Below are 21,261 nucleotides of genomic sequence, written 5' to 3' on the forward strand. Positions count from 1 at the left end.
GACTTCCGGGGTCTTCCAACTTCTCCCTTCTGCCGGGCACCACCGATGTCTTCTTCCAGCTCTTTTACCAGTGGGGGTCCGATCTTCTCCCTTCTTCCGACTTTAGGGCATCTTCGTCCGACTTCGGGGGGTCTTCTTCCATATTCTGGGGTTTTCCGACTTCTCCGCTCTCTTCTCCCGCTCTCTGGTTCTTTCTCCCTTCTGCCGGGCACCACCACTGTCTTCTTCCAGCTCTTTTACCAGCGGGGGCCCGGTCTTCTGTGTCGCCTTCTTCCCTCTTCTCTTCTTCGATGTCGACACAACCCTCCCTCCCGCTGTAATGCCGGGTGTGCGGTGCGCAACGATTTATATTGGCCTCTTATGACGTCACAGTCCCAGCATGCTCCGGGTGGCATAAGGGGGCAGGGTAATTATGTCGTCACCACCCGGAGCATGCTGGGACTGTGACGTCATAAGAGGCCAATATAAATCGTTGCGCACCACACACTCGGCATTACAGCGGGAGGGAGCGTCAAGTCAACATCAAAAAAAGAGAAGAGGAAAGAAGGCGACGCAGAAGACCGGGCCCCCTTCTTCTGTTTCCCCCAGGTGAATGGGTAGGGGTACGATGTACCCCATACTAACTCACATAGGGTGGGGCCGGTATCTGGGGGTCCTCTTGTTAAAGGGGGCTCCCAGATTCCGATAAGCACCCTGTCCGCAGACCTCGACAACCAACGGCCAGGGTTGTCGGGAAGAGACCCTGTCCTTATCAACATGGGGACAGGGTGCTTTGGGGTGGGAAGGCCGCAGGGCACCCCATGCCCTAAAGCACTCACCCCCCATGTTGAGGGCATGCGGCCTGGTACGGCTCAGGAGGGGGGGCACTCGCTCGTCCCCACCCCTTTTCCTGACCGGCCGAGCTGCGTGCTCGGATAAGGGTCTGGTGTGGATTTTGGGGAGACCCCCACTCCATTTTTTCGGCGTAGGGGGTTCCCCTTTAAATCCGTACCAGACCCAAGGGCCTAGTATGCTCTTGGAGGGGGAACCCATGTCGTTTTTTTATTTAAAATTTGGCATGGAGTTCCCCCTCAAGATTCATATCAAACACAGTGCCTGGTATTGGCAGGGATCTAAGTCGGATCCCCGTTCATTGAAAGTTGGACATATGTCGGCTTTAAGTCGCAGGGAAAAGTCGGATCAAAAGTAGTACTAGTGTCGTGTCGCACAAGTGTGAACCCGGCCTAAGTAATAATATCCAAATTGGTCCCAGTTAGCCATTTGGCACCCCAGATGTTTTTGAACTACATTTCCCATGATGCTCATGCATCACTGCATGTAGTTGATCATCATGGTAAATGTAGTTCCAAAACATCTGGGATGCCAAGGTTTGTCATCACTGGCCTAGGCTATAAGAAGATTGCCAAGACCCTCAAACTGAGCTGTGGCACGGTGCCAAGACCATACAGCAGTTTAAAAGGACAGGTTCCACTCAGAACAGGCCTCACCATGGTCAACCCTAAGAAGTTGAGTGCACATGCTCATCGTCATATCCAGAGGTTATTTTTGGGGAAATAGACATATGAGTGCTGCCAGCATTGCTGCAGAGGTTGAAGGGGTGGGGTTCAGTCTGTCAGTGATCAGACCATATGCGGCACACTGCATCAAATTGATCTGTATGGTCGTCCCAGAATGAAGCCTCTTCTAAAGATGATGCACAAGAAATCCCACAGTTTGCTGAAAACAAGTAGACTAAGGACATGAATTACTGGAACCATGTCCTGTGGTCTGATGAGACCAAGATAAACGTATTTGGTTCAAATGGTGTCAAGCGTGTGTGACGGCAACCAGGTGAGGAGGACAAAGACAAGTGTGTCTTGCCTACAGTCAAGCATAGTGGTGGGAATGTCATGGTTTGGGGCTGCATGAGTGCTGCCAGCACTGAGGAGCTACAGTTCACTAAAGGGACCATGAATGCCAACATGTACTCTGACATCCTGAAGCAGAGCATGATCCCCTCCCTTCGGAGACTGGGCCACAGGGCATTATTGCAACATGATAACGACCCCAAACACACCTCCAAGATGACTACTGCCTTGCTAAAGAAGCCGAGGGGAAAAGTGATGGACTGGCCAAGCACGTCTCCAGACCTAAACCCTATTGAGCATCTGTGGGGCATCCTCAAACGGAAGGTGGAGGAGTGCAAGGTCTCTAACATCCACCAGCTCTGTGATGTCGTCATGGAGGAGTGGAAGAGAACTCCAGAGGCAACCTGTGAAGCTCTGGTGAACTCCATGCCCAAGAGGGTTAAGGTAGTGCTGTAAAATAATGGTGGCCACACAAAATATTAACACTTTGGGCCCAATTTGGACATTTTCACATAGGGGTGTACTCACTTTTGTTTTCAGCGGCTGGCTGTGTGTTAAGTTATTTTGATGGGACAGCAAATTTACACTGTTATACAAGCTGTACACTCACTACTTTACATTGTAGCAAAGTGTCATTTCTTCAGTGTTGTCACATGAAAAGATATAATAAAATATTTACAAAAATGTGAGGGGTGTACTCACTTTTGTGAGATACTGTATATATACGGTACAGACCAAAAGTTTGGACACACCTTCTCATTCAAAGAGTTCTCTTTGTTTTCATGACTACGAAAATTGTAGATTCACACTGAAGGCATCAAAACTATGAATTAACACATGTGGAATTATACATAACAAAAAAGTGTGAAACAACTGAAAATATATTTCATATTCTAGGTTCTTCAAAGTAGCCACCTTTTGCAGCAGACACATCTCTAGAACTGGTAAGAGGAGACTGTGTGAATCAGGCCTTCATGGTAGAATATCTGCTAGGAAACCACTGATAAAGAAAGGCAACAAGCAGAAGAGACTTGTTTGGGCTAAAGAACACAAGGAATGGACATTAGACTAGTGGAAATCTGTGCTTTGGTCTGATGAGTCCAAACTTGAGATCTTTGGTTCCAACCCCCGTGTCTTTGTGCGACGCAGAAAAGGTGAACGGATGGACTCTACATGCCTGGTTCCCACCGTGAAGCATGGAGGAGGAGGTGTGATGGTGTGGGGGTGCTTTGCTGGTGACACTGTTGGGGGTTATTTCAAAATTGAAGGCATACTGAACCAGCATGGCTACCACAGCATCTTGCAGCGGCATGCTATTCCATCCGGTTTGCGTTTAGTTGGACCATCATTTATTTTTCAACAGGACAATGACCCCAAACACACCTCCAGGCTGTGTAAGGGCTATTTGACCAAGAAGGAGAGTGATAGGGTGCTGCGCCAGGTGACTACCTCTTGAAGTTCATCAAGAGAATGCCAAGAGTGTGCCAAGCAGTAATCAAAGCAAAAGGTGGCTACTTTGAAGAACCTAGAATATGAAATATATTTTCAGTTGTTTCACACTTTTTTGTTATGTATAATTCCACATGTGTTACTTCATAGTTTTGATGCCTTCAGTGTGAATCTACAATTTTCATAGTCATGAAAATAAAGAAAACTCTTTGAATGAGAAGGTGTGTCCAAACTTTTGGTCTGTGCTGTATATATATATATAGTATATGCACATAATAATATAGAGATACCTGTAGCTGAGTGATAGATTGCATATATAGGGTAGTATTCTCTCTTTTTAATATTTAGCTTCTTCGGAAGTCTTTTAAAGGTGTAAACGTTTTTATATGAATACTATAAATAAAAGATATGCGATTTTATATTATTGAATATGAATATTAAATATATGCAAAAATCCTTCATTTGTCATGTGTGTAGTATCTGTAAAATTGATAGCGTGTTGTACTCCCCCAAAGTATGTTTTATGCAGATCCCAACTTTAGACTGAGTCAAGAGACTTGCCACCCCCTCCACTCCATAATGCAGAACATGCAGCCAGACTGCAAATTACTGTGTGTGGATAAAGCACTTGTTTCATGATGCCCTCTGCGCTGCTTAACAAGTTGTCCAAACAGTTTAGAAGTGGCCAGACAGAATGCTGCACACAATGAGATAGGCAGCCTCTCTGGAGTGGTTGCAAGGCATTGTGGGAAGGCAGGAGAGAAGCGGGGGACACAACAGAACACCCAGAGGTTGGATCATCCTTTGAACATTAACAGGCTTGTTAGAGGACAAATTAGTACTTAACTGTTCTGAAATCTGCTTACTGTGGATTAAATAGAACTGTGATTACCATGATCATTATTGGTTGTTAGACTGAAAAAATATCTTGTTATTCCTGGGAGCGAAGGTTACAAACTTCTTTTATTATTCCTTATCTCCCAGCTATTCTATTATTTGGTTTTGCTGTCTTGCATACGCACTGTCAGACCAAATTCCGACTGTTCAAAACGCAGAGACGTAAAACACTACGACGACCCGAGAAAAATTAAGTTCAATGCTTCCGAGCATGCGTCGACTTGATTCTGAGCATGCGTGTTTTTTTCTCCGTCGGAGATCCACACAGACGATCGGAAAAAAATAAAACATGTTCTATTCCTAAACTCCGATGGAAAAAAAGTCAGATGGGGTCCACACAATTCCGTCTGACTTTTTTCATCGGAAATTACGATCGCGTGTACAAGGCATTAGGTGGTTAAACAAATGTTCTGGAAATGTGAGTTTTTTTGAACGAATACCTACTGTTGTAAGGCCAGCTTAAGGGTCTGTAGATAAACCATCCAAGTACTTGCTGAAAAAAAAACCCACATTCCTTTCTCTTATGCCCTGTACACACGATCGGTTCGTCTGATGAAAACGGACCGTTTTCATCGGACGAACCAATCGTGTGTGGGCCCCATCAGTTTTTTTCCCATCGGTGAAAAAAAATAGAACCTGTTTTAAAATGTTCGTATGGTTAAAAAAACCGATCGTCTGTGGGGAAATCCACGCATGCTCAAAATTAAGTCTCGGAAGCATTGAATTTCATTTTTCTCTGCACGTCGTAGTGTTTTACGTCACTGCGTTAGACACGATCGGATTTTTAACCGATGGTGTGTAGGTAAGACTGATGAAAGTCAGCTACATCGGATATCTGATGATAAAATCCATCGGTTCGTTTTCATCAGACGAACCGATCGCGTGTACAGGGCATTATTGTCCATGGATGGACACAGCCTTCTCAAGTCTTGACAAATGGGTTATGTTCCTGTTCACAGGAGAGGACTTCCTCTCCTGTGAACAGGAACATAACCCACTTGTCAAGACTTGAGAAGGCAGTGTCCATCCATGGACGACAGAGAAAAGGATTTTACGGTGAGTACAAAAATCCTATTTTCTCTTATCGTCCATGGACGGACACAGCCTTCTCAAGTCTTGACAAGTGGGTTATGTTCCTGTTCACAGGAGAGGAAGTTCTCTCCTGTGAACAGGAACATAACTCACTTGTCAAGACTTGAGAAGGCTGTGTCCGTTCATGGACGACAGAGAAAAGGATTTTACGGTGAGTACAAAAATCCTATTTTCTCTTATCGTCCATGGACGGACACAGCCTTCTCAAGTCTTGACAAGTGGGTTATGTTCCTGTTCACAGGAGAGGAAGTTCTCTCCTGTGAACAGGAACATAACTCACTTGTCAAGACTTGAGAAGGCTGTGTCCGTTCATGGACGACAGAGAAAAGGATTTTACGGTGAGTACAAAAATCCTATTTTCTCTTATCGTCCATGGACGGACACAGCCTTCTCAAGTCTTGACAAGTGGGTTATGTTCCTGTTCACAGGAGAGGAAGTTCTCTCCTGTGAACAGGAACATAACTCACTTGTCAAGACTTGAGAAGGCTGTGTCCGTCCATGGATGACAGAGAAAAGGATTTTACGGTGAGTACAAAAATCCTATTTTCTCTTATCGTCCATGGACGGACACAGCCTTCTCAAGTCTTGACAAGTGGGTTATGTTCCTGTTCACAGGAGAGGAAGTTCTCTCCTGTGAACAGGAACATAACTCACTTGTCAAGACTTGAGAAGGCTGTGTCCGTCCATGGACGACAGAGAAAAGGATTTTACGGTGAGTACAAAAAATCCTATTTTTCCGCAAACAGAAAAAAAACACAAATGATCCATTCAGAACCTTTATTTCCCTTTCGCCAGTAGAGATTTCTTCTTGAAATTGTAGTGTCATCAGCCTTCAGGGGCAAAGAAGCCTGCAAGGCACTCTGGCAAAGCCGTGTAACAGGTACGTAGTGTGTTGCAGGCCTCAGACCCTGAGGAATTGAGCCCTTGGCAGAGGAGTCATACATTGTATTTAGGGGTACTGTGTTCTCAGGAGGACACCAAGTGAATTGGGGTACACATGAAGCTGTAAGGGGAATAATTTACATACTAAGTGGATGTGCTTTACACAGTCTCAACTTATTTACACACACTTCACACAGACATCCAGAATTAGCGGCCCAGCTTCCTTAGTAATAGGGGAACTTTGCATCTCTATGGTAGGCCAATGCATTTCAGGTCAAACCATTTTAGTGCCCGTTACCATAAAAAAGGCAACATTATTGTTCATATTGCTCCATTGATGCTTCTTTAATACCGCACTACTCCAGTTTAAAGAAAACAAAAATGGCAGACTTGCCCAGAATATTTTTTTTTTTTTAGCACAGAAAGTCCTCGTCAGTGTAAATACTCAAAAGCTGAAAGTTTCTTTTAATTTTCCTTCTCTTTTTTTTTTTGCAAAATAAATAGCCAGTGTTATATTTGTTTCCAGTGTATTTTTTTGTTTCTTTACAAACATAAATAGTCAAGCACTTCTTTGAAAATGTCCTAAAAATGTTCTGCTTTTTATTTAAAAAAAAAAAACGTGCAGGGCTTGGCAGAAGAAAAGTTTGAGTTATGAGTTGTTTGGAGAATCGTCAGCGGGAGCCTGTTTGCTCCAGTGTTGCCTCATCCCTGCGTCATCAGCCATGGTGACAGAGGTTTCATGAGTCAAAAAGTTCAATCATAATAATAAAGCCCAATGGTAAAGGACAGGCTCTGTTGATGATACTGTCAGGTAGTCTACAAAGATCAGCAAGGAACAGGATTAAAAAATAAAACAAAGACTTAAGTTTTCATTCTAGCTGTTATATGTATACTTGCAATGGTTAGTAGCTGCAAAAGAGGCTTTAAGATCATCTTTCTAATTTTGCAGATGGTGATGGGGCAACCTGAATGTAAGTTATACTTACCATTGCAGCTGGTGCTTAAAGTGGCTGTAAACCCCCAATTTTTTTTTAATGTCACAATGTACAGCATAAGATTTCCTATCATCTGTGCCCAGTCTTGCCACACAGAGTTAATCCAGCTCTGAGCAATCATCTTTTATTGTTCAGTGAAATACAACAGACTTCCAGATAAAAACCAAAGTCCTTGCGTCTGAAAAAAAAGTGCACAATTCACATCCCCTCCCCTGTGTTTTGATTAAATGTTTTCAAAATATGGGGTGAGTCACAGTTCAGTGCCATGAGAAAATGCAACAGCCATCAGAATATACATAGAGCTGGAGGGAAGAGGGGAGGGGGATGTGAATTGAGCACTTTTTACAGAAGCTGTGTATGTCTGCAAGCAGTGCATAAGATATGTAAATAACCTGTCACTCAAGCAAGGACTTTGGTTTTTATCTGGAAGTCTGTTTTATTTCCCTGAACAATAAAAAGAGGATTGCTCAGAGCTGGATTAACTCTGTGTGGCAAGACTGGGCACAGATGATAGGAAATCTTATTCTCTACATTGTTACATCCACTTTAAGAGAAGTTGTCATCATGTTTTGCAACTGTGCATGTTATAGTCCTGATGCAGTAGTATATTTTTAAGTATTCCTACCATTGCCTACCACACCACCATTTATTAAAAAACTTGGGATTCTTATTTAGTTTACAACACCCAGTCCCAGGGCTGTATTTATCATAATGGTACACGTAAACCAGTTCCAAGGGCGGCACAGTAAGAGGAGCAAAATCTAGCCTTGAATTTTACCAACTGTAATTTTTTTTGGGGGGGGGGTTATTTTGTTTCTCTGTCCTGGCCATGTCTGAATATTTGTGGCTAACTTCAGCCAACAAACTCTGGGGGAAAGTGGATGCTGGAGATTTAGACATCAATCCATCTCTCTTTTATGTTTTTATTGGCCTGTATTGCATATAAAGCAATGCGTCCTTTTCCACAGCACATTCCATCATTTGTTTATTCTAATGGAAATAAGTAATAGAAAATGGTTCATAAAGTCGAAATACAGCCCTGACAACACCTAAAGGTGTCTATAATTTCATAAGGTTGTTGGCCTTTCATGCACAAGACCATTCTGGCTTGTCAATGGGGAAGAAATTAAAATTGTAGATGTTGACAGGTATTTCAGCAGGGAACGTAAGGAACTGGTTTTCCACGCAATTTAAGCAATGTCGCCCCCCCAACAGATGCCAGACAGCTTTAATTATACAGTGGAGGAAATCATTATTTGATCCCTTGCAGATTTTGTACGTTTGCCGACTTGAAAAGAGATGACGGGATATACTTTTAACCACAGGTGTATTTTAAATGATAGATACAGAATATCAACCAAAAATCCAGAAAGAAATAATTATATAAATTGAGTTGAAGTTCAGTGAATAAAATAAGTAGTTGATCCCCAAGCAAAACATGACTTAAGCCCTGGGCCAGAATCTCGTCAGGAAAAAAACTTAGTTTTTCCTGACGAGATTCTTGGCAAGAATCTCTTGCCGCCCGAGTGTACAGACACTCCTTTCAAAAGAACCACGGTTCTTTTGAAAGACAAGAACACGGTGACGCCATCACGTACGACGAGCATGCACTCGTCACATTCGATGCCGTCGCCGCCATCTTGCTGCACCCTACCTATGCCTAGGAAGCTACCGCACATGCGTCAAAGTAATTTCGAGCATGTGCGGGGACAGGTAAGTATACACACTCTCGGGTTTTCCTGCCAAGAATCACAACGAGAAAATAGAGAACATGATTTTAGGCAGTTTTCTTGAAGAGAAACCTGAAAATCTCGTACACACTCGGTTTACTCGGCAAGAAAGCTCTGCCAGCAGTTTTCTTGCTGGTTCTTGCCGAGTAAACCGAGGGTGTGTTCGAGGCTTTAGTACTTGGTGGAGAACCCTTGTTGGCAAGCACAGAGATAAGACGTTTCTTGCAGTTGGTTACCAGGTTTTTACACATCTCAGGAGGGATTTTGGTCCACTGTCTTCTCTTCTCTAAATCCTTGACTGTCTCTTGGCAATTCTTGGCAATTCGAAGTTTCAGCTCCTTCCAAAAATGTTCTATAGGATTTAGGTCTGGAGACTGGCTAGGCCACTCCACAACCTTAATATGCTTCTTCTTGAACCACTCCTTTGTTGCCTTGGCGGTATGTTTTGGGTCATTGTCATGCTGGAAGATTCATCCACAACCCATCTTCAGTGTTCTGGCTGAGGGAAGAAGGTTCTCATTCAAGATTTTACAATACATGACCCCGTCCACTGACACCTCAATGTGGCAACGTCAGCCTGTACCTTTAGAAGAGAAACAGCCCCAAAGCATAATGTTTCCACCTCCATGCTTAACTGTAGGGATGGTGTTCTTTGGGTCATAGTCAGTATTTTTTTTTTCTTTAAATATGGCGAGTCGAGTTAATGCCAAAGAGCTAAATGTTGGTATTATCTGACCACAGAACTTTCTCCCAATACTTCTAATCATTTAGACGTTCATTGGCAAACTTCAGACGGATCTTTACATGTGCCTTCTTGAGGAGGGGGACCTTCTGGGCGTTGCGGGATTTCAACTCATGTCAGCATATTGTGTTACCAATGGTTTGTTTGGTGACTGTGGTTCCAACTGCCTTGAGATCATTCACAAGCTCCTTCCGTGTAGTTCTGGGCTGATCCCTCACTTTTCTTATGATCATCCTTACCCCATGAGGCAAAATCTTGCACAGAGCTTCAGACCAAGGGCGAATGATGGTTATTTTGTATTTCTTCCATTTCTGAATAATCTTCCCAACAGTTGTCTCCTTCTCACTAAGCTTCTCCAGCCTTGTGAAGCTCTACAATCTTGTCCCTGCCGTCCTTTGACAGCTCTTGCCCATGATGATGAGGTTTGAATGGAAGAAAGAGATTCTGTGGACAGGTATCTTATATACACATAACGAGTTGTCATTAGGATCACCTTCTTAAACTGACAGGACTAATCAGTGTACCACATGAGCACATACTATAGCCACTCTGTGGGAACCAGAATTATTGTTGGTTGGTAGGGGATCAAATACTTATTTTACTCACTGAACTGCAACTCAAGTTATAACATTTGTATCATGTGTTTTTTTCTGGATATTTGATTGATATTCTGCCTCTATCATTTAAAATACACCTATGATACAAATTATTGACCCTTTGTTTCTTTGTAAGTGGACAAACTTACAAAATCTGCTGGGAATAAAATATTTTTTTTCTCACTGTATGTATTTTATATGAGATTATTTCCCAACCCAACCATGGCTGAGTAACTATCATCTTATATGGTAGGGCTACTTTACAGTGAATGGAACCTACAAAGGAAACCTGTGTTGAGAAACATATATAGGTTGTTGCATCTGGCCTCCTTCTGACAATGGTTGGTGGGTTGACTATCATGCTGATCAGCTAATTTAAACAACTGTAGTAAGTCAGAACATCTAATCTTCATATATTTTCTGAATCTGTGACAGGGATTAAATGAAAGGGCCTGCGTGATGGGCAGGCAACTAGCATTTTTGGAAGGAGAGGACAACAATGACAGTCTACTATTTCTCTCAGCCCAGGTTCCCTTTAAAAATAGTATTTATGCAGGATAGTGCTAAAAAATACTGCCTGATGCACTTGATGAGATATATTACATTCTGTGGTGTGCTATTCAGGCTGGATTCACACTGTAGCAGTATGTCAGGCATCTCCAAAGTCCAGCCCGTGGGCCAATTGCGGCCCACGTTTAGGTTTAATGTGGCCCCACTGGGACTTTAAATATATATATATATCTTTTGTGGCCCCAATGTATTCCAGAGCACCTTGGGGATTTGTTGGGGGGGCCACACAAGATATATACCGTATTTATCGTTCTGGCAGCCTCGGAGGGGACAAGGAGGGGGCGGGACGAGTGCTGTCAGATTACATACAGGAAAATCTCCTGTTTACTTGGCACCCTTTGTAATAGGAAGGCCGCCAAGTAAACAGGAGATTCTCCTGTATGTAATCCATTGGTGCTCGTCCCGACCCCTCCCTGTACCCTCCAAGGCTTCAGATGGGCATCGATCAGGCTGCACTGATGGCAATAGTGATGCTGTATTCAGAGGCTGCATTCATGAAAATGGTGAGGCTGCATTCATGGCAATGGTATGGCTGCAGATGGGCACTGATAAGGCTGCGTTAATGGGCACTGGCCCTTATTTTGATTCACAGTTCTTTTTTTTTCTTTTTTTCCTGAAACTTCCCTCTTAAACTGAAGGTGCGTGTTATACGCTGATAAATACAGTATATCCATATAAAACGCCCAAGCTCATCCTTAGACTCTTCATCCCACACAGCCACAAAGGCAAGCGAATTCTTGTTGGGCAGTGTATTAGTTCATTTTCATTTAATTTTAATGGTTCAAAAAATGTCAGGCAAAATGGTCGGCCCTCATACATGTTCACTTCATCAAATCTGGCCCTCTTTCAAAAAAGTTTGGACACCCCTGCAGTATGTTAATGAATGCTATGCCATATGTTAACATCCATTAAGCTGTTCATGTACAGTGGGGATCGAAAGTTTGGGCACCCCAGGTAAAAATTTGTAATAATGTGCATGACGAAGCCAAGGAAAGATGGAAAAATCTTCAAAAGGCATCAAATTACAGATTAGACATTCTTATAATATGTCAAAAAAAGTTAATTTTATTTCCATCATTTACACTTTCAAAATTACAGAAAAAGCAAAAGTTTGGGCACCCTGCAGAATTTATAGCAACGCACTACCCCCTTTACAAAGCTAAGACCTGCCAGTGTCATGGATTGTTCTCAATCATCGTCTGGGAAGACCAGGTGATGTCAATCTCAAAGGTTTTAAATGCCCAGACTCATCTGACCTTGCCCCAACAATCAGCACCATGGGTTCTTCTATGCAGTTGTCTAGAAAACTGAAACTGAAAATAGGTGACGCTCACAAAGCTGGAGAAGGCTATAAGAAGATAGCAAAGCGTTTTCAGATGTCAATATCCTCTGTTCGGAATGTATTTAAGAAATGGCAGTCATCAGGAACAGTGGAAGTTAAAGCAAGATCTGGAAGACCAAGAAAAATATCAGACAGATCAGCTCGCAGGATTGTGAGAAAAGCAATTCAAAACCCAGGTTTGACTGCACGATCCCTCCAGAAAGATCTGGCAGACACTGGAGTTGTGGTATACTATTCCACTATAAAGAGATAGTTGTACAAATATGGTCTTCACGGAAGAGTCATCAGAAGAAAACCTCTTCTACGTCCTCACCACAAAAATCAGCGTTTGAACTTTGCAAATGAACATATAGACAAGCCTGATGCATTTTGGAAACAAGTTCTGTGGACTTTTTGGCCGGAATGAGCAAAGGTACGTTTGGAGAAGAAAGGGCACAGAATTTAATGAAAAGAACCTCTGTCCAACTGTTAAGCATGCTTAATCGTGCTTTGGGGTTGTATTGCAGCCAGTGGCACAGGGAACATTTCACGAGTAGAAGTAAAAATAGATTCAATAAAATTTCAGCAAATTTTGGATGGTAACTTGATGCCATCTGTGAAAAAGCTGAAGTTAAAAAGAGGATGGCTTCTACAAATGGATAATGATCCTAAACACACCTCAAAATCCACGGAGGATTACATCAAGAGGCGTAAACTGAAGGTTTTGCCATGGCCCTTCACAATCTCCTGACCTCAACAGAATTGAAAATCTATGGATAGACCTTAAAAGAGCAGTGCGTGACAGACAGCCCAGATATCTCAAAGAACTGGAAGACTTTTGTAAGGAAAAATGGGCAAAGATACCTCAAACAAGAATTGAGACTCTTGGCTGGCTTCAAAAAGTGTTTACAAGCTGTGATACTTGCCAAAGGGGGCAGTACAAGATATGAACTCTGCAGGGTGCCCAAACTTTGGCAGACGCCATTTTTTTGTTTTCTGTAATTTTGAAAGTGTAAATGATGGAAATAAAATCTAACTTTTTTTGACATATTATAAGAATGTCTAATCTGTAATTTGATGCCTTTTGGAGATGTTTCCATCTTTCCTTGGCTTCGTTATGCACATTAATACAAATTTTTACCTGGGGTGCCCAAACTTTCGATCCCCACTGTATAGTGTGAATGGCACATAGTAAACAATTGCTTTTTTTATGTACCCGGTTCACACCATACATGTGAGGTGGTGTGCAAAAAACTAAATTCAATGAACCTGAAGTGTACAAGCCATTAATCTTTTAAATAAGCTTTAAAGCGGAACTAACCCCTCCTATTGTTTTTCATTCAAGGAAGCTGCCATCTTAGCCTCTGTTTGATCTGCAGTTGCCATGGTGCTGCACATGTGATCATTTATGACACCAGCCATTTGATGGTTTGACAGGCTGATTGAGAACACAAGCAAATGTGACAGTTAGCATTCCCTGCATGCCGGAAATGTAACTTTTTTTTGGAAATCGTTAAATCGATGGGTTTAGTTCCACTTTAAGTTTGTTGGGAGATGCAATAATCAGTGCTGGTTTACAAACTGTCTTTTTGGTTGTTCCCATTAAGAGCAGCTAATTAGTAGACTTCTGCCTGAACTAGGATTGGCCAACTGTAATCTCAGGTCTACCTTAATAGCCAATAATGACACTCAAGAGCTCATCAGTTTCAGATATATCAGGTCAGATATATGAAGATCTGTCGAAGTCACTAATTTGTACATGTACATTTGTGGACTCGTTTAGTAGCTAATTTATATAAAGTGGTTTATATATTAGAATTAATGACTGTAATGGATAAGCAATTGATTGCGTTCATGATGAAGACATAAATTATGCAATTCATATTTATTAGCCAACACGTTGCATTTTACAAGAGTAAAGCAAACACAGATTAAAGTCCCCTGTGCTGCACTGCGTTGTATTTAATCTCTTCACTTCTCTTTTTGTGACGTCAGAGACCTATCATAGGCCATTGGATTTCAAAGCACCTGACATGAGGGAAACAAGCAACAGATTTTCTTGAAGTATAGAAAGAAAGATAGCTACTGCATTTTGGAATAGTATGTGAAGGATATAGATTTTGTAAAGGCCCACAGAAGATGTATTTCCTAAAGAGGATTTCCAGTTTTAATACTTACCCAGGACTCCTCCATACAGTAAGGCAGGGGTGCCCAACCTTTTGAAGAGTGAGGGCCACTTAAGCAACTTGGTAACCAGTCGCGGGCCACAATGAGCGGAGCGGGCGGATGACAGGTCATGGCTACTCTATAGGCCATCTGATCCGCCCTGATGGAAGGGGATGAATTCCCTTCTGTTTAATCGGATTGGAGGTAGGCGCACGTAAACGGACACCTGACTCTCTGAAGAGGTGAATTGAGGGTCCCATTTGGTGGGGCTGGTTGTGTGAAAAGGGCCTAAGACTGCTTTCACACTGATGTGCTGCGGTTTACCCACACTGCGGGTGCAGCGTAGTGCACCTGTGTCTATCCTGCGGGTTAGCTGAACTTTGCCATAGACTCCTCCTGTGGCAAAAGCCAGTGCTGTAGAGGAAACATTGGCTTATGGGTCTCTGCTCCGCAGCCACTTTCTTCCTCTACCACCAGCTTCATTCACACCACTGATGCTGTGGTATGACGGGTCGGCAATCTGCGATCTGGGCATGCCAACCCGCCATTCCAGAGCAGGAGGTCGCGGGCCACATCAGAGGGCTCCGCGGGCCACATGTGGCCCCCGGACCACTGGTTGGCCACCCCTGCAGTAAGGGCTAACTAACACCAGTAGTATGCACTACCACATGGCCGTTGGTGTGTGATGTGACGGAAACGTTGTTATAACTGGATGCAGTAGATTAGGTTGCACCACGATGCACTGAACAAAGTACTGTATGCAGTACTATTTTTACAAGGTTTTCTGCGTTGATTATGTGTTTGGAGCTGCACTGGGCAAGGCTGCCAATGCATCTGGTGTGAACAGGCCCTGAAACTCAGAGGTATCACCACCTCTCACAGACCCCATCTGGGGTGCTATTGTGTGCATGCATCTGGTTTGAACGGGCCCTAAAACTCAGAGGTATCACCACCTCTCACAGACCCCATCTTTAACTAGTCAACTACAGGGATGCTATTGTGTGCATGGTTTACAGCAGCCCATTCCTTCAAACAGCCACTTCATGGTATAAATGTGCTACAGTAGCAGGCAACACTAGCATTGAGGCTTCTGCTCCCATGGAAACAAAGGGGGGTGATTTCCAGGCAGAGCAGAAATCCCCTTTAAACTGGGGTCTTTTGTAGGAATTTGCGAACTGTGATTGTCACCATGGTTTGAACTGAGTTCACTGCACTCAAATAAGCATAGCTTGTATTGCAGCTGTACATTGCAAGTATACAATAACATTCAAATTTCACTAAACCGTCGTACCCTGTGTAGGTTTGGCACATATACGAGGTGCCAGGCATAGCTGGAATAATACAAAACTGTTTTTTTTTTCTTTGTTCGGTGCTGGCATTAAAGCATCCTTTCTGACAGTGATGGCTCCCTACCTGACACAACTTAAATCCCCTCTGGGCAGCCAGAACATCTCCAGGAGACCCAGAGATCTTCAGAATATTTTCACATCAGACATCAGTCGAACACAAGTTACATCCACGCACACGCACACCACACATACTGAATACAGGGAGCAAAGAACATGGGCCCTATTCTTGGTCCGATACAGGATTATCAGACATGTTATCATCAACGTTGGAGAAACCCAGCCATAATCTTCCACTGTCAGAATGAAGAGTTTGTGTGGGTGAGGGGTTCACTGTGGACTTGTCAGTGCAGTATGTGGGGAACCTCTGTGTATAACCTCACCCTTTGTAAGTGTTTACTTTTTCCCCTTGGCACGTGCTCTCGTGTTTGAGGACATGCCCTGTTTGCTGTGCTGGCTCCAGGAGAATTGCTTAGCACAGGCCAATGTATTTAAGATTGTTTTGGATAATAACATCTGTCACTGCGTCAAAAACAAACTGAATGTTGCTGGTGTCCGTAGCGCAGGTGAAGTGTGAATAAATCTCCTTGGTCTCCTTGTTGCGATTCAAGTCCTCAAACTGGCGCTGAATATAGACTGCTGCTTCCTCATACGTGTTCTGCCCCTTATAATCAGGAAAGCAGACGGTGAGAGGGATGCGTCGGATCTTCTCAGCTAGCAGGTCCTTTTTGTTGAGGAACAGGATAAGAGAAGTGTTTATGAACCAATTGTTGTTGCAGATAGAGTCAAACAGACGAAGGCTTTCTGCCATACGGCTCTAAATATAAAAGAAAAAGAAGCGTTAGGAAGATGGGCAGCACACATAACTAGGAAAGGGTTTTCAAACAACATGATATGATATTGGTTTTTAAAGAAACTTGTTTCCTAATGGGTTATATTGGCATAATATAAAACGTTTCCTCAGAAAATTAGAAAGAGCCAAAATCACTTGCATACTGTCAAGGAAAATGTTTATTACTTACCTTTCCAGTGTGCAGTAAATCAAAAATTCTCTTAAAAAGCTACAAGCTCTACTGGTATATGGTACTTCCAGGTATGTCAGATGTATGGCTGTGCTATGCTCTGTGGTTCCTGCCTTTGGCTGCAATGTCCCTACAGAACACCAGGTATATGATATAACCAGTCAGAGTGACTTTTTAGTGCCTTATTTGAATGTTTGCTTGTTGCCAACACTGTGTGGCCTTTTTCTAGTATTGGATACAGTATAAAAAGGGTTAAACATTATGACAGATTTTTTATGTCATATGTGTCCCGTTGGGGAGATTTCCCTTCACTTCCTTCATGATCATTCGATGGACTTTTGTTGAGACAGAACAGCCATAGATCGATCAATAATCTACCGTTCCCTGCTGAACGGACCGAATTTTGATCCATTGAGCCAGTTTTACCTCTCACCACTTTATCCATATCAAAAAAAGTTTCGCTTTTACAAACACTTTAAGACCTGGTTCACACTGGGGCGACACGACAGGCGGCTCAGCCGCCTGACGTGTCGCGTCCCATTGAATGCTATGGAACCGTTCTAATAGGAGCGACGCAAGTCGCTTCCGACCTAGAAAAAAGGTTCCTGTAGTATTTAGGGGGCGGCTCGGGGCGATATGCATTGACTTCTATACAGAAGTCGTTTTGCGAATCGCCTCTGAAGTCGTCCTCAGGAAGACTTGCAGAGTCGCCCCCGAAGTCGTGCCGCCTATGTGTGAACCGACTCTTAAACTGTTCAGCTAAGTCATTATGTTTATATCTATTGGGTATACTATATGGACTTTCACAGATTAATTGCTGGCCTCTGACCATAGAATCAGTTACGCATAGATATCCCTAAGATCCGACAGGTGTAATTGTTTTACACTGTCGGATCTTAGGATGCAGTACCGCGGCCGCCGCTTGGGGGAGTTTGCGTCGTAAACCAGCGTCGGGTATGCAAATTAGGAGTTACGGCGATCCACGACGGATTTTTGCGTTCGCTACGTCGCCACTAGTCTAGTTTCCCGTCGCAAAGTTAGTCGTCGTTTTTGGTGCCTTAACTTTACACAGCACACGTATGTGCTGTATAAAGTATGGCCGTCGTTCCCGCGTCGAATTTTAAAATTTCATGTCGTTTGTGTAAGACGTCCGGGAATACGGAAGTACGCTACGCACGTCGCCGATCGAAAAAATGATGTCAGTTCGCGCAAAGCACGGCGGGAATTTCGTAACGGAGCATGCGCAGTAGGTCCGGCGCGGGAGCGTGCCTGATTTAAATGGCACACGCCACTTTAAATTACGCGGGCTTCTGCCGGAGGCCGCCGGCGTAATTTTTCACGCAAGTGCTTGGTGAATCAGGCACTTGCGATGAAAAATTGCGGCGGTGTAACGTATCTACGATACGTTACGCCACCGCGATTCTACCTGAATCTGGCCCTTAGTCCTTATAGGCCTCTCTCTGTCTGAGTAGTTTGGAGCCTGGAAGGAAGGCAAGGCACCAAGCTACTCTTCTGACCAAGCAGTCCCATGCACTATTTGCTGGCCTCTGGCGAAGGAGATGATGACACCTTGACCCCCATCCCACCCATCCCCTAGCGAATGTATCCTCTAGTCTGCCCCTTGTGTCTGGTTTTCCAGAACAGATCCTTAAAGGATCCTTCTGACTTCACCTCTGCTGGACATCATCTGGAAGCTACAGGACCTTCACCTCTAAAAAAGTTTGGTAAAATGTCACGGCTGGGCACAAGGGCGTACATGTACGTCCCCTTTAAGATCCCAGCCGTGACCGTCCCCGCGGGAACAGTGGACCCGATCGCCGCCGGTGTCCTACGATCGGGTCACAGAGAGGAAGAACGGGGAAAGGTAAGTGTAAACAAACCTCTCCCCGTGCTTCCTAGTGAGCCTGTCACTGATCGTCTGTTCCCTGTCATAGGGAACGATGATCAATGACGTCACACGCCAAGCCACGCCCCCCCACAATAAGAATCACTCCCTTAGGGCACACTTAACCCCTACAGCACCCCCTCCTGTTTAGCCCCTTCACTGCCAGTGTCATTTTTACAGTACGCAGTGCAGTTTTATAGCACGGTTCGCTGTAAAAATTACAGTGGTCCCAAAATAGTGTCAAAAGCGTCCGATGTGTCCGTCATAATGTCGCAGTCACGATTAAAATCGCTGATCGCCGCCATTACTAGAAAAAAAATATATATTAATAAAAATGCAATAAAACTACCCCCTATTTGGTAGTCGCTATAAATTTTGCGCAAACCAATCAATAAACGCTTATTGCATTTATTTTTACCAAAAATATGTAGAACAATACACATCGGCCTAAACTGAGGGGAAAAAAAATGTATATCTTTTTTGGGGATATTTATTATAGCAAAAAGTAAAAAATATTGATTTGTTTTCAAAATTGTGGCTCTATTTTTGTTTATAGCGCAAAAAATAAAAACCGCAGAGGTGATCAAATACCACCAAAAGAAAGCTCTATTTGTGGGAAAAAAAGGACGCCAATTTTGTTTGGAAGCCACGTCGCACGACCGCGCAATTGTCAGTTAAAGCGACAGTGCCGAATCGCAAAAAGGGGCCTGGTCCTTTAGCTGCATAATGGTCCAGGGCTTAAGTGGTTAATGCAAAGGTCTGCCTAAAAAAATAAAAATAAAAGCCAGCAGCTACAAATACTGCACCTGCTGACTTTTAATACATGGGCACTTACCTGTCCAGGGCGCCCGCGATGTTGGCAGCCAAAGCCGATCAGTCGCTCGGCTCTGAGCTGCTGCCGCCACCATCCTCGGTGAGGGAATCAGGAAGCCTTGCGGCTTTACTTCCTGGTTCCCTACTGTGCATGCGCGAGTAGCGCTGCACGTCCTCACTGGTCCCTGCTGTCTTCTGGGACCTGTGTGTCTCCCAGAAACAACAGGACAGTGTAGGCCCAGGAAGTGGCGTAGGTCACCTCGATCACTGAGGTGATCTATGCCCGGAAGTGGGAGCAAATACCTGCATTACACAGGTATCTGCTCCCTCCTCCCCCCTGAAAGGTGCCAAATGTGACACCGGAGGGAAGGAGGATTCCAAAAAGTGGAAGTTCCATTTTTGGGTGGTCCTCCACTTTAACCTTTTTTCAGTCCAGGCACCCATTTAAAATTATAGACAATCTCAAGGCACCCCATTCTAAAAATGTAAAAAAAATATTAATATCTTTACATAATGCAGCAACATCCACACACAAGACACCAAATGTTAGAGGTGATTTATTCTTCCAAAGCAAATACACTTTTGCACACTGGTGCTGACTAGTATTCCAATGTTTTTCTTCTCCCTCAATTTCTCTCCATCATTTAGCTAATATCACCCCAATGCTGAGGGAGGGAGGCAGAGGAGGGTCAAACAAGGATGCTGTGGAGGCAACAGACATCCTCCTTATTAACTGATGACGTCATTGGTTGTTAGGATTCCAGTGTCTAGAGAGTCGTAATGGTGCATAATGAAAACCCGTGGCTTTGTGTAACTAAAAGGCAGGCTTGATCCACCTGCTGGCTTGTATACAATTTTTGATACATTTTTAGGCATTTTGCCAAGGCGCCCATGAAGAAACCTCAAGGCAAATAGGATTTTTGTACTTACTGAAAACCTTTTCTTGAAGTCTATTGTGTAATCTCCGTGTTACTGGCTCATTGTACTGCTTGCTCACAAAACGAAGCCAAGATGTTTAGATACACGGGGTACACAGGGGGTGAGTTAGCTTTTTCATATGCAGTGTCCCAGCCTCCTATAGATGGCAGTATAAACTGTCTGAGAATTCTTAAATTCCTTTATCCAACAATGGACTTAAAGAAAAAGTAGGGCTGCAACTAACGATTATTTTCATAATCGATTAGTTGGCTGATTATTGTTTCGAATAATCGATTAATCGGTTAATAACCTTAAAGTGTGGTGTATAATTTTAGTTAATATGTAAAGTTTGAAAAAAAAGGCAATTTATTCTTAAATATCTCTATAAAGTGGTAAATAAAAATAACCAACTATATGGTTAGGGAGCAAAATCTCAAATCCACTCTGAGCATAACAGACAGAAGAGAAATATACTGTATATACTATTCGAGGAGATATACTGTATATACCATTAGGAGGGTAAATCTGGTAAAGAGACTCAGAGATCAAATTTTTTTAGTTTAAGAAAAAAAAAAAAAAAAGTTAGACTGTTTTGCAAATTTAATAATAATTTAATTTAATAATAATAAAGAGAATAATATATTATATGCTGGCCATACAACAATGCCTTCCTTCAAAAACGTAATTTTAAGAACATTCGTTTGACTTTCTAATTGTTAGTGGGGTCAAATCGACGTTCTTTTTTAACCACAGTGATGGGAAAATTTAGAAATAGAAAACTTCTTGGGGAAAATAATTTTCAGACCATGTATGTGGTTTTCGATCAGAAATTACATTCATTTTAAAACTGAATGTTAAAAGCAAGAGAAAATTTCAAACATTCTTTCATTCAGCGAATGTACAAAGATTTTTTGTATTAATTTTAACAGTAGTGATTTGCTATTTTTGTACTATAAAGGGCCAATTTTAGTTTTTTTAACCCCATTATGT

The 21,261-nt window shown here is 43.0% G+C and overlaps 2 protein-coding genes across 5 annotated transcripts in view; one reads left to right on the top strand and one right to left on the bottom strand.

Moving 5' to 3' along the window:
• RSPH14 (radial spoke head 14 homolog) overlaps nt 1–21,261 on the top strand; it is a 336,392-nt gene that overhangs the window by 61,737 nt on the left and 253,394 nt on the right. The gene's annotated exons all lie outside the window — the stretch shown is intronic.
• GNAZ (G protein subunit alpha z) overlaps nt 15,638–21,261 on the bottom strand; it is a 201,160-nt gene continuing 195,536 nt past the window's right edge. For both annotated transcript variants that reach the window (XM_040349585.1, XM_040349576.1), the window contains one exon: nt 15,638–16,450. In XM_040349585.1, the coding sequence (XP_040205519.1) occupies nt 16,106–16,450 (345 nt within the window). In that variant the 3' untranslated portion in view covers nt 15,638–16,105. The remainder of the gene's footprint in view (nt 16,451–21,261) is intronic.

The sequence above is a fragment of the Rana temporaria genome, chromosome 1, assembly GCF_905171775.1.
Source record: "Rana temporaria chromosome 1, aRanTem1.1, whole genome shotgun sequence".
In the NCBI taxonomy this organism is placed as follows: domain Eukaryota; kingdom Metazoa; phylum Chordata; class Amphibia; order Anura; family Ranidae; genus Rana; species Rana temporaria.